Raw genomic sequence first — 14336 nt, 5'->3', positions numbered from 1 at the left:
GCAGACTTTTTCCCATTTCCCCTTGGTAATGAGGAATATAGGAGCCCTCCTGTCACTGAAGACAGACTCATTTCAGCAACTGTAAGTCTGGCCACAGAGAAAACACTCAGCTTAGAAAAAAATAGCCAAAGGATGTCCCAAGTTGGCCACGTAGCAGCAGTACAAGGTTGAGGATGCTTTAACTCATCTAGGGAAACTCAGGGAAGACCACGTTGAGGAACAGAGAACGAAACTCTTATAGACTGCTGGGAAGTTGCCAGAGAAAATCAGACAACAGATGAAATGAGGTTTGTCAGCCAGCCTGCTGGTTTCAGGGAACACAGTGCTCACTGCCGCCTCCGTGAAATGAGTCACTCCTTGCAGAACCCATCACAGCCTTACAGAAGCCGAGGAAGAGACAGCACTCCATCCTCCCACCAAGGGTAGGCCAGCTGAGGCATCAACGCTGAGAGGGAGAGGTGTGAGTGACGGGCGAGGAGAGAGCCTGAGGACAGCACCCGTCGGAGGGGAGGAAAGGAGACACCAGGGAGACAGAGTGAAGCTCACTGAACAGTCCGTGGTGATCTAGGTCCGGGAACAACGTGGTCACTGAAGTCCGAGCCTCACGCGACAAGGTCCAGGGGCCGGTTTCACAGCCAGGCTCCCCATCGCTGTCCGCCCGAGGAAACGGCCTTGTGTGTTTCTCGGCTGCGTACATCCGGGTCTCCATGGGGCAGTCCTGGCTCAGAACCGCCTGCAGCAAGAAGCAGGAAGAGAAATCACTGCCCATCTCTTACCAGCTTCCCCTTCCCCCTCCCAAACTAGCTCATCCTAGTCTAGGGTTGCTCAGAAAAGACTCAAGGAACCAGCAAAGGACCCTTGTTCTGCTTCATATATGTGCACAGTCCACCCAAAGCACCAAGGTGGAGCCATGCTGGTCAAGACAACCATCTGATATGCTTTTCATTGAGTCCTAATAGCAGTAGCACAGGCTATTGCCGGGAGCTGGCTGAAATGGGCATCACCCCTCATCGGACTTTCCTGTCTTTCTGTTCCTTTAAGCAGCCTCCACATCCACACCCTTGGGCTTACCAGGTGGCACTAGTAATAAAGAACCCGCCTGCCAATGCAGGAGATGTAAGTAAGAGACGCGGGTTCAATCCCTGGGTCAGGAAGATCCCCTGGAGGACGGGATGGCAACACACTCCAGTATTCTTGCCTGGAAAATCCCATGGACACAGGAGCCTGGCAGGCTAAAGTCCATGGGTTGCAAAGAGTCAGACACAACTGAAGTGACTTAGCATGCAGCACACACATCTGCCCCCAACCCGCCCAGACCCTCAAGGTACTCCTGCTACAGTTAGAAGAAAGTATCTATTAACTAAAATAATCTGCTGTGGTTCTCTCCCCTGGGCTGTTGGTACTTTAGGAAAAGACCTGATAAGGATAATGACAGATGTGAGTGAAAGAATGAATGCATGAATATGCCCAGTGGAATTCTGTCCGTGTTGTGGGCATGATTTGGTAATTCACACTTTGCTAGGAAGTACTGCAAGTGCAGGATGCCTTTGATGGTCCTTGACCCCAGCGCATTACAGGCCTCCCATTTTCCTTCTGTACTTAGGACCCTTCCTAACTGACCAGCATAAGAGAGAAAGTGGTTGTGCAGAAAAGGAAAAAGTAAGGAGGGGGACAAGGGAAAGATAGAGATGAAAGGGGAATCAGAAAACATGGCAGAGCAGAGAGCCTATCAAAGAGGGAGGAAATAGGAGCACAAGATAGGTATTTCCAAGGTGGTCCAGTGGTTAAGACTTGGAGCTCCCAAAGTAGGGGGCCTGGGTTTGATCCCTGGTCAGGGAACTAGATTCCATATGCCCCAACTAAGGTCCCGCATGCCACAGCTAAGACCTAGCACAGCCAAATAAATAAATAAAAACAAATATATATAAAAAAAGAAGCACAGGATGAAAAGGAACGAGAGAGACATGAAAGAAACAAATTATTTTTTCAGCAGTAGTTAGAGTCCCTTACGAGCTTTTCCTCCTTGGCAGGGGGGCTCCTCAAGTAGTAGCAGACAGGAGCGTAGATGATGTCAGTGACCCCAATGATGACCATGAGCCAGGGGAAGCCAATGGCCCTCACAATGGCACCCCTGGTGGACCGACCTGTGAGGAATAAAGCAAATCTGCAAGCATCTACTGATTCTTGATCGCTTGGAGGACACCATGCTAGGGGCCAAAGGTGACCCAGAGGATACCCCAGGGCCAAATATCTCAGAACCCTAGGAGGATCAGCCTCTTGGCTCCACTTCTGGCAGGTAAACCGTCCATAAAGGGAGATGTGAGTTACCAGGTCCTGGTGCTCTTCTGTCTCTCTGCCAACATGCCTATTGCAAAGCCCGTGCAAAAAGCCACATCAGCGATGGCACAGACACTGCGATAGACCGGGGCATGGTGCAGGTCCACCAAGTGTCCCACGACGGGCATCACAGAGGAATCCACCATGCCTGGGGTCAGAGCAGGTAGGACACCGCCGTCAGTCCTACCCACAGCCCCACTCCCTGTCTGTAACATGCCCCTCCTCCCCTCCCCACTTTACCCCACTGTCTCTGCCAGCTGTCTGTCCTCCCTCATCACCGACACCCATGCCCACCAGGAGTCATGAGCCTGTCTCTCAACACCCCTGCCGGCTGCTCTCCTATCCCCCCTGCCCTTCCGTATACCCCCTCCGATCTGGCCCCGAGCCGACATTCAGCAGCTTCCAGTCTCCATTAAGGGTACTTCTTTGCCTATGGAAATGCCAAGCCCTGCATTAGGGCCAATGAGACCAAAAATATCATGAGCCAGAAGAACCTGCAGGAGGAAAGGAGGAAGAATTATCAGGAATCCGGGGCAGGGGGTGGTGTGGGAAGGATCAGGTTGGACAGCACATAAGCAAAGGGTTTTCTTATGAAATGCATTTATCAACCAGGTACTATGTGCCACATGTGTTATCTCTTTGGATTCTTATACTCTGATGAAAAAGAATCTTTACCTCCATTTACAGAGATGAAATCTAAACTGGTGCCATTTGGGTTCAATGTTCCATCAAGAGTTTCAGAACATAAGCAGTGAGATCAAGTGTGAACCTCAGATTTGACTCTGGAGCCACAGCAATGAATGGTCCATGGACTCTCCCTCCCTTTCCTCTGCCCCCTCCACCCAGACACACACTTCTGTCCTCATTCTACCTAGAGTGGAGTTTCCTCTCTTTTCTATCTGCTATCATCCACAGGTGCTGTTGTTGTTATTTTTTATTTTTTATGTCTTTTTTGTAATTGGTGTGTAGTTGCTTTACAATGTTGTGTTAGTTTCTTCTGCACAATGAACTGAATCAGCCATGTGCACATACATCCTCTCTCTCTTGCTCCTCCCTCCTTCCTCCTCCCCATCCCACACCTCTAGATCATCATAGAGCACCAAGCTGAGTTCCCTGTGCTATACAGGAGCTTCTCACTAGCTAGCTATTTTACACACAGTAGAGTATATATGTCAATTCCAATCTCCTAATTCATCCCATCTTCCCTTCCCCCCATCCCCATCCTTGTCTGTGTCTGCGTCTCTGGACCTAGAGTCTGTCATACAGAGTGAAGTAAGTCAGAAAGAGAAAAACAAATACTGTATATTAATGCATATATGTGGAATCTAGAAAAATGGGACAGATGAATCTATTTGCGAGGCAGAAGTAGAGACACATAAAGAGGTTTTAGTAAAACCCTGACTTGAAGCCAGTGGAGCAAGAAGACAAAGAATCGCCAACAACCAATTACCCACAAGCTAGAGGAGCAGGTGGCGTGGTTTGTGTGGCTGCTTCGGCGGCTTGTGACATTCACTCTCTTACCCTCCTGATCCCCAAGAGAAGCCTTGTTTTCCTCTTTTGCTGGGTCCTTGCCTCCATCCCTGGGCATCTGTCTCCTGTATTTCCTACACTAGCATACTCACTTCACCCCTGAGAGGTTTTACATACCATTTAGATGTCACTAGCTAAAAACAGGGCCTTAGGAATGAATTTTTTTTATTTAATTGTTTCATTTTAAATTTTACTTATTTATTGATGTGCTAGGTCTTTGTTGCCACGTGGACTTTTTTTCCCTCTAGTTAACTGAGCAGTGGCTGGTCTTCATTGCCGTGTGTGGGCTGCTCCCTGAAGTGGCTTCTCTTGTTGCGGAGCACAGGCTCTAAGCACGCAGGCTTCCATAGTTGTGGCACACGGGCTTAGCTGCTCCACAGCATATGGGATCTTCTCAGACCAGAGATCGAACCCACGTCTCCTGCATTGGCAGGAGGATTCTTTATCATTGAGCCACCAGGGAAGCTCATGGGGGATATTTCTATTTTATTACTAGTACTGGTTAAGATTCACAGTGGGATCCCTATGAGCAAGACGCCATGCCTGGGGTCAGAGCAGGTAGGACACCGCCGTCAGTCCTACACACAGCCCCACTCCCAGTCTGTAACATGCCCCTCCTCTCCTCCCCTCCTCCCCTCCCCATGCAGTTTTGGTCTGGATAATCCTTTGAGATGGCATCAGAATCCTCTCTACACAGATGTGGATGCTGAGCCAAGGGAGGTGATGTAATGAACTCAGAGTCACACGAGCAGCAAATGGCCAAACTGGGATTGGACCCAGCCCCCGATTAGGATTTCCTGCCTTTCTTGAGCACTGTACTCAGGGCTTTGCTGCCATCTCATTTCCCCTCAAGCTTAGGAGGCAAGGGTGCTTCTGATCTCCATGCTGGACAGGAGAAAATGTAGGTTTAGAGAGCTTGGAGGGGAAGCCTGAAAATGGAAAAGCCCTTCTTTCTTTCTTCCTCTACCAAACACTCTGGTGCTAGAGATGGAAGCACAGATAATGGTTCCTCTGGTGGCTTCTGGGATCCTGTCACTGTGAGGTATGTGAGTGAAGGCATAAAATGCACCATTCTACAGACCCCCAAAATAGATGCCAACATGTATTGCTTCATGCACCTGCACGCTAAGTCCCTTCAGTCGTGTCTGACTCTGTATGACTCTGTGGACTGTAGCCCACCAGGCTCCTCCATCCATGAGATTCTACAGGCAAGAATACTGGAATGGGTTGCCACTTCCTCCTCCAGGAGATCTTCCTGACCCAGGGATTGAATGCCCATCTCTCTCATCTCCTGCATTGGCAGGCAGGTTCTTCACCACTAGCACCACCTGAGAAGCCCATTGTTTCACGTGGCCATCCATAAAGCTTCAGATTTCCGTCTTCAGCTGCCCCCTCTGCCCTCTCCCTCTCCTTCCCGACCTCCTTTCAGTGGGATGGCATAGAATCTCCCCCAGGGGTAAACTCCTACCTACACAGAAACAGTTTTTCTGACAGTCCTTGCCAAGTCAATCCTCTGCTCATTTCAAAGGGAAGTTGTCTTTAAGTGTCTGACACTCGCCCCACCCTTTGACTCTCCCCGAAAGACTTTATTGTACTCACACAAAGCAAGCTGGTACCTACTACCAACATCCCAAGCAGGGCGCACAGCCACCTAAAAAAGGAAAACAAACAGCAGTTTTCAAACAGCGCTAAGGGTGGAGATTCCTTCCACTTGCTACCGCATCACCAGCTCACTGGCCAGTCCTACTACTCCTAATTCCAGGAACCCACTGGGATGTGAGAGGATAAACACATCTCTACAGGACCAGTGTATACTCAGGTGAGCCTTTCCTCAGTCCCTTATTCACCTCTCATCTCTTCCCTGGCCCCACACCTCTTCCCATAGTAGAAGCAGATGAAGAGCAATGGGACATAGTCTTTCTTCCCTTAGAAGAGGAATCAGTTGACTCAGAAGGTCCTTTCCCCTTGGGAATAATGCTCTGACTTAATGTTGCTGTTGTTCAACTCAGCCTATACCTCTCATCAATACATATTCTATCGGGTCTTCAGGGTCCACCTCAAAAACCACAAGACATACCAAACTCCCTTTCTTCTCTGATTTCCTATGGAGATGGTTTTTAAAATTACTTTTCAAATCTTTATATCACACTCCAAAGGTAAAATTAAAGCTGCTCTCACTGTAGTTGGAGGAATGAAATTCAGACTTATACCTCTTGGTCCCCAACCCTTTTCCACTTGGTGGCCTCTGTAGAGCTCCCTGAGGTTCCAACGAAAAGAGTTTGACAACCAGCTGCCTCTGGGTACTGTTTTCTCCATAGCTGTTCTCTGTGGAGTTATTTTATCTCTTCAACTGGACAACAAACATTTGGAAAGTAAAGGTTGTCCCTCATATATTCACTCTATCTTCCATAGCAACAAGCTCAGAACCAATCCTTTCTCTATACTGCCCTCACCACCTATCCACTCCCACACTTAGAACAAGCATTTGCGGGTACTTGTTCTAAATTTTCAACCTCAAGCTATCACCCATCATCCCAGCTGCAGGGAGTACCTCAGAAGACTCTCCCATCTGACTTTTCCCAGATCCCCAGGCTACATACCGACCCATCTTGTTGGCCAGCACGCCAAAGAGGCTGGTGCCAGTGAGGTAGGACACGCTGGCGGGCAAGAAGGCTAGACCTGCAGAAAGACACAGGTCCTCACTTAGGCCACAATGAAACACCTTGTGTCTTACAGGACAGTGAAGTCTCCCCATTACCGTCAAGGATCCCAAATCATGGTTTTGTGGGTTAGACATCCCTGTGCAAACCCAGAGCAGATGACATAGGGCTCCCACGCCTCTGCTGTCCTCAAGAGCAGGGCTTTGTTTAGATTTTCTCGGGCTCCAAAATCACTGCAGACAGTGACTTCAGCCAGGAAATTAAAAGACACTTGCTCCTTGGAAGAAAAGCTATGACAAACCTAGACAGTGTATTAAAAAGCAGAGACATCACTTTGCTGACTAAGGTCCATATAGTCAAAGCTATGGTTGTTTCAGTAGTCATGTACAGATGTGAGACCTGGACCATAAAGAAGGCTGAGCACTGAAGAATTGATGCTATTAAACTGTGGTACTGGAGAAGACTCTTGAGAGTTCCTTGGACTGTAGGGAGATCAAACCAATCAATCCTGAAGGAAATCAACCCCCTGAATATTCATTGGAAGTACTGATGGTGAAGTTTCAATACTTTGGCCACCTGATGTGAAGAACTGACTCACTGGAAAGAAACCCCGATGCTAGGAAAGAATGAGGGCAGGAGGAGAAGGGAATGACAGAGGATGAGATGGTTGGATGGCACCACCAACTCAATGGACATGAGTTTGAGCAAACTCTGGGAAATAGTGAAGCCTGGCATGCTGCAGTCCATGGGGTTGCAAAGAGTCAAACCAACTTAGTGAGTGAACAAACACATTTCATGTCACGTCCCCCTCCAGCTCCCCTCTTAGACTTCCTGATAAATGACTGCTGAGCCATTCTCATGTATAAAATACCTGTGATTATCAGCATAAGAGCATGAGCTTTAGAGAAAGACATACCTCCTGGGAAGTAAAATTTCTACCTGCTCTTCTATTGCTCTGACAGTGCCCTTTATTTTTGGCCACACCACACAGCTTGTGGAAACTTAGTTCCCCCACCAGGCATTGAACCCATGCCCTCTGCAGTGAAAGCATGGAGTCCTGGTCCACCACTGGACTGCCAGGGAATTCCCTCTGATAGCGACTCTGAATAAGTTACTAAACCTTTCTGATCTTTGGTTTCCACATCCAGTAAACACAAAGCTGTGATTCTATCACATCAGATTACATGAAGAAGCAAATCCGATATTAATAAGTGTATGTAAAAGAATATTGTGAACTGGAGCCCTGTCCCATTGTTTTTTGTGAGAATAGAGTCAAGTACCCTGGAGCATGGGCTTTGCTGCTGGCTTCAAACTGTGGCTTAACCACTCTGTGACCATGGGAAATTTACCCTGTCTGAGTCTTATTTTTCCTTTCATTTTTTTCAGCATTTTTAATGAGCTTTTATTATGTAGCAGGTATTCCAGGAAACAGGATTAGAAGAGTGAATAAAATAGACAAAATCCTAGCCTCCAGGGAGCTTACATTCCAAGGGAGAGAGATGGACAATAAAGTAAGTAAATAAATGAAAAAAGATGACTTTGACAGTGATAAGTTCTGTGAAGAAAGTTTAATGTGGTGATATGGAAGAGTGACGAGGAATAAGGGCTAACTTAGATTCAGGGGGTTAGGGAAGACTCCTTTGAGGAGGTAGTATTTAAACTGGGAACTGAATAACCAAAACAGAAGGTTTTTTTAGCAAGAAAAACAAACAAAAACACCTAGTGCAAATAGGAAGGCTTACTGAATAGACAAGACTAGAGTTCTGAAGAGAGATTCTAATGAAAAATAAAAGGGTTTAACTAATTGGTTTATGCATTAGTTTTTTTTTTAAATTTTTTTTAACATTTATTTATGTATTTGTCTGTGTCAGGTCTTAGCTTTGTCATGGGAAATCTTCGCTGCGGCATGCACTATCTTTAGTTGCAGCTTGTGGGATCTAGTTCCCTGTGTTTGTGTGTGTGTACTCAGTTGGGTCGGATTCTTTGCAACCCCATGGACTGTAGCCCACCAGGCTCCTCTGTCCATGGGATTTTCCAGGCAAGAATACTGGAGCGGGTTGCTATTTCCTTCTACAGGGGATCTTCCCAACCCAGGGATCTAGCCCGAGTCTCTTATATCTCCTGCTGCTACTGCTGCTGCTGCTGCTAAGTCTCTTCAGTCGTGTCTGACTCTGTGCGACCCATAGACGGCAGCCCACCAGGCTCCCCCATCCCTGGGATTCTCCAGGCAAGAACACTGGACTGGGTTGCCATTTCCTCCTCCAGCGCATGAAAGTGAAAAGTGAAAGTGAAGTCGCTCAGTCGTGTCTGACTCTTCACGACCCCATGGACTGCAGCCCACCAGGCTCCTCTGCCCATGGGGTTTTCCAGGCAAGAGTGCTGGAGTGGGCTGCCATTGCTTTCTCCAGGGAATCTTCCCAACCCAGGGATCGAACCCAGGGTCTCCCGCATTGTAGACAGATGCTTGACCGGCTGAGCCACCAGGGAAGTCCGGACCACCAAGGAGGTCCCTACCAACTCAATTCTCAGAGCCAGGGGGATGGCTGGGATGACCCATGAAAGACCAGAAAGGGAACGTGTATCTGTGGTCTGAGCCTTCAGGGGCTCCTTCTTTAAAAGTCAACAAAAGAGGAGGTGACAGCAAAGGTGATATGGAGCCAATTAAGTAGATGAGAGGAAATGGAATCCAGAAGGGAAAGGAAAAGGAAAGAAAATAAAAAGGAAGTTTGGCCTCTGAAGGAGTTGGAGCGTTTCAACCATACAGAGAAGATGTGCACACAGGTCCAGAGAAGTAAGTATATCTAGTGATGAGAACATGCAAGGTCCCTTTTTGTTGCTTCGATTTCCTCAATGAATGACTAGGGTTTGAGAATTATGAAGGCAAAGAGATGAGAATGTGGAGGAGGTCTGAATGGAATAGTGTAAGCCAGTCCTTTCAGAAAGTAGGAAGAATGAAATTAGGGACTTAAAAGAAAGATTATTTAAGTGTGATAGTGTGAAAGTCCACTTCAGATTTATGGCCTTTTCCTTTTCTTGGTACCTTTTTTTTTTCTTTTTCCTGTCTTTTAAAAAAATTTTTCATTTTTTCATTTTTTTTTTTTAAATTTTAGATTTATGGCCATCGATATAAGGTGAGACCAATAGCCAAGTATGTTTTCCTATAGCTCCATTTTTGGAGAAGGCAATGGCACCCCACTCCAGTATTCTTGCCTGGAAAATCCCACGGGCAGAGGAGCCTGGTGGGCTGCAGTCCATGGGGTCGCTCGGAGTCGGACAAGACTGGGTGACTTCACTTTCACTTCTCACTTTCACTTCTCACTTCTCACCAGGACTTCCCTTGTGGTCCAATGGTTAAGACTTTGTGCTTCTAAAGCCATGGGGCAGAGGTTAGATAGATCCTTGGTCAGGGAACCAAGATCCCACTGGTTCATGCTGCCTGGTACAGCCTCGAAGAAAAAAAGACCCTGATTCCACTGAAGATCATGTCATCAGATTGTACCACCCCACCACTCTTCATTGAAATTATCTACTGACCCCTGGGGTATTCCTTCTCGTTCATTAAATCCACCAACATCTGGTTCATGTTCTTTTCACCTTTACTCCTGTCACCACTTTTGGTGACTTCAGTATCCAGGTGGATAACTCTACCAACATCTCGGCCTATTCCTTAATCTACTTTCTTGCAATGATCTTCTCCTCTCCACCATAACCAATCAAGCATTTCTGTAATATGGACCTTGAAATCAACATGAATTGAAACATCTCTGAAATGTCAACTCCAGGTTATCACCTTCCATATTCTCTGCTCAGGTCTTCTAATCAGTACCAGTTTAGTCTCTCAGTCGTGTCTGACTCTTTGTGACCCCACGGCCTGCAGCATGCCAGGCCTCCCTATCCATCACCAACTCCCAGAGTTTACTCAAACTCATGTCTATTGAGTCAGTGATGCCATCCAACCATCTCATCCTCTGTCGTCTCCTTCTCCTCCCGCCTTCAATCTTCCCCAGCATCAGGGTCTTTTCAAATGAGTCAGCTGCTTGCATCAGGTGGCCAAAGTATTGGAGTTTCAGCTTCAACACCAGTCCTTCCAATGAATATTCAGGACTGATTTCCTTTAGGATGGATTGGTTGGATCTCCTTGCAGTCCAAGGGATTCTCAAGAATCTTCTCCAACACCACCAGGGTATTAGGTCTTCTAATACCCTTATATTAATACATTTTGGCTACACTGAGATCAGCAATCCATTTGGTTCTTTCTCTGTTTACATCACTACTCATATGGGATCTTAGTTCTCCCCCATGAGCTAGGGATCAAACTCATATCCTTGGCATCAGAAACACAGAGTTTTAATCTCCAGACCACCAGAGAGGTCCCTGCACTTCTTTCTTTACTCAGTTTGGAGTTCATATGATGAATGCGCATCCATCATTAATGCCACTCCTTTGAAAGCATTGTTAATGGCTTTGCCCCATTCCTTCTCCCTCTGGGCTTGTCACATGAGAGGCCTTAAGTCTCGTTAAGCCTGTCTGGTTGCCCACTCCTTGCCTGCACCTGAGCAATGAAATGGGGCTATGCTACTGCTGGTGCTAAGTCGCTTCAGTCATGTCCAGCTCTGTGCGACCCCATAGACGGCAGCCCACCAGGCTCCCCCGTCCTTGAGATTCTCCAGGCAAGAATACTGGAGTGGGTTTGCCATTCCCTTCTCCAGGGGATCTTCCTGGGTTTCCTGCATTTCAGGTGGATTCTTTACCATCTAAACCACCAGGGAAGCCCCGGAACTTCCATCAGTGGGAGTGTGGGAAAATGGTGTTCTCAGAAAACATTCAGGTCTTAGGGCAAGAAGATGAAAGAAGTGTTCGGAGAAGAGGCTGAGGGCATATGGACACTTGCCTGTGGCAGAGACTTCCACGGGGCTCAGGATTTGGGAGGGCAGTGGGAAATTGGTTCAGATTAAGAAATCTCTGAAATACGGGAATAATAATAATTCCTACCAGACAGGCTAGTTATCAGGCATAAGTGACCATTAACGTAAAACAACTGTTTGGCAAGGCTCCTGGTACAGAGTAAGTGCCCCCCTGAGTATCATCCTTAACTGGCACCACCATAACCAGTGGGTAGCACGCTCAAGACTTGAAACCAGACCTTCTCCCTCTGACGGCAGGTGCCTCCACCACCCACACCAGCAGTGTGGCAGCACAGATGGCTCTGGCATAAACAGTTGTGTGGAATCAGCAGGATGAGTTTCCTTCAGTCTTACTAGCTTCCCTCTGTTTCTCCGTATGGAGAGGAAACAGTGCTGTCTAATAGAAACTGTCATGATAATTACAAATAAACCAAAAGTCAATAATTCACCAGTTACTGGCTGATGTCTTGTTTGCTTTTAATATCCTCTTCTATGGGCTGGAGGTGACACACACCTTAATATATTTGTCTAGTCTATCTGTGCAGGCCCAATCTGTCTCAAACTGTAACCATGCAACCATGTATTTGTTTCATTGCTTTAAAAAAAAGTTAATGGTATAGCCACTCAATTGTTTGAGGCTTCCCAGGTACCTCAGTGGTAAAGAACCTGCCTGCCAATCCAGGAGATTTGGGTTTGATCCCTGGATCAGAGAGATCCCCTGGAGAAGGAAATAGCAACCCACTCTAGTATTCTTGCCTGGGAAATCCCACAGACAGAGAAGCCTGGCGGGCTACAGTCAGGGGTCACAAAAAGTCAGACATGACTTAGCGACTAAACAACCACCACGCAATTGTTTACCTCATATCTGGAAGTGGGCATCAGCAGGAAGACCACAGGCCTGCTAGATCCATCTCCTTGACATCATTTCAAGTGATGTGGCATTTCCTGAATGAGATTTTCCTCAGTCAACGTGGCTTGTTCTTCAGGATCTGAGTGTAACTTGCAATTCAGTAGCGTTTTGTGCAAATGAGGTGTTCCATACTCTATGTCTACCAGACATATTATATTTCACAGCATATCTTCAAGAGTTGGGGATTACACATAGCTGTAACTGCTAAAGTGATTTCAACAAAAACAATGATGAAAATAGAACTGGGTTTTATTTCCTGAGTATATACTGTATCCCAAGTGCCATGCCTTTAGAATATGTGTGTGTGCGTGCCAAGTCGTGTCTGACTCTTTGTGGCCCCATGAACTGTAGCCTTCCAGACTCCTCTGTGTATGGGCTTTTCAAGGCAAGAATACTGGAGCGGGTTGCTGTTTCCTACTCCAGGGGGGTCTTCCTGAGCCAGAGATGGAAGAATCTTTTGTGTCTCCTGCATTGGCAGGCAGAGTCTTCACCACTAGCACCACCTGGGAAGCCCTTAGAATACATAAGTCTATTTAACCCTGAAAACAACCAGAAAAGTGCCTCTATTTATACAAATGAAAAAAAATGGAGTTTGAAGACATTAAGTAACTTATCGAAGGACACACCCAGTAAGTGGTCGAGTCAGGATTTCAGCGCAGGTGGGTGTACTTCCAAAGCCTGCGCTTTTCCCTCCACTGGGTAAGTAGTGGGCACACAGCGGGCCACTTGGAGAGTGTTCAGCCACAGGCTACAAACTGTTCCTCGCAACAACTTGGAGAGGGGTCTGCGTGGAGAGCAGTCTTTTTCTGTGTGGTCACTGACGCCGTATCAGCATCACCGGGAAGCTTACCAGGAATGCAATTTGTTTCTCCTGAATTGTTGGAAGGGAACTGCAATCTGAACTTTAATACAATCTCCAGGTGAGAACCTCTGTATTTAGACTTACAGATGCAGAGGGCACTGAAGAAAGTTGTCAGCGATGGTGGAGGACAAGACCACCTCAGTCTCCCACTCACTCTCCTGTGGGCTTTCTACTGCAGCCTTGCCTGCACAAGGCACTGTCTGACATCAAGCCTGTGCCCTTCACTGGGTCTCACCGGCCTCTCTCTCTGTTTCTCTGCACACTGAGCAGAAACAGTGCAGCCTAACAGAAACTGTCAGGGTGATTACAACTAAACCCGAAGTCAGCAGTTCACCAGTTCCTGACTGATAGCTAGTTTGCTTTTAATATTCCTATGGAGTGAAGAAGGGCTGGGGAGGGCCCATTCTGAGCTATGGTTGGTGGACCGTCTGCCCAAGAGCCCAAGCGTCTAGAGTTCTGGGGCAGGGGATGTTTACTTGCATTGAGCACCAACTCAATTAACTGTCATAGTCAGAGGTAGCTGCAGCTTGCAAAAACCCAATTTGGCGCTAGGACTGCAGCTGGAAGCCTTGCTTAGCATGGTCCCCTAAAAAGTTAGATTTCGTGCTTGTCATTGCACATTAAGCTATATCAGGTCCTTACCAGTTCCCCCTCTGGCCACATAAGCTCTCCTCCTGGCAGTGACTGAGCGATTTGCACATAACCTACTCTGTTGCCTTTCCTTAGGCTTCCTGGAAAGATCCAGGGCCTCCTCCCTCAGATGAGTCATGAGGACATCTGTCTGTGGAGCAGAGGAGGCTGGAGGCCCCCCTCACAGTACAGTGTACCCCATTTGCACTTTTCTAGAGGTAAAAAAAAAAAAATAGCAAAAGGGTAATCTGGGAGACAGTGAGTGGGAAAGATGAAACTGTAAGATTGGTCAAAAAGTCCATTTGGGTTTTTCCATAACACAGAAAAACCCAAACGAACTTTTTGGCAAGCTCAATATCAATGATGGTGATGGTGGTACTTGCTAATATTCTATAGGTAAAAAGCATTTTCACAGATTATGTCACTTATTCCTCAGTTTTCAGTTGCTAAGTTGTGTCCCACTCTGTGACCCCATGGACTGCAGCACACCAAACCTCCTGGTC

General features: G+C 47.1%; 1 protein-coding gene across 1 annotated transcript in view; it reads right to left on the bottom strand.

Moving 5' to 3' along the window:
• Nucleotides 1–377: 377 nt before the first annotated feature.
• SLC18A1 (solute carrier family 18 member A1) overlaps nucleotides 378–14336 on the bottom strand; it is a 30840-nt gene continuing 16881 nt past the window's right edge. Inside the window, exons 11-17 of the mRNA XM_070459134.1 lie at nucleotides 6468–6546; nucleotides 5467–5518; nucleotides 2768–2831; nucleotides 2366–2485; nucleotides 2011–2144; nucleotides 547–733; nucleotides 378–445 (exon numbers count right to left, since the gene is read on the bottom strand). Of these exons, the coding sequence (XP_070315235.1) occupies nucleotides 378–445; nucleotides 547–733; nucleotides 2011–2144; nucleotides 2366–2485; nucleotides 2768–2831; nucleotides 5467–5518; nucleotides 6468–6546 (704 nt within the window). The remainder of the gene's footprint in view (nucleotides 446–546; nucleotides 734–2010; nucleotides 2145–2365; nucleotides 2486–2767; nucleotides 2832–5466; nucleotides 5519–6467; nucleotides 6547–14336) is intronic.

The sequence above is a fragment of the Odocoileus virginianus genome, chromosome 31, assembly GCF_023699985.2.
Source record: "Odocoileus virginianus isolate 20LAN1187 ecotype Illinois chromosome 31, Ovbor_1.2, whole genome shotgun sequence".
NCBI lineage: Eukaryota > Metazoa > Chordata > Mammalia > Artiodactyla > Cervidae > Odocoileus > Odocoileus virginianus.
The sequence above is the reverse complement of the archived record's forward strand: the minus strand, read 5'-3'. Positions and strand labels throughout refer to the sequence as shown.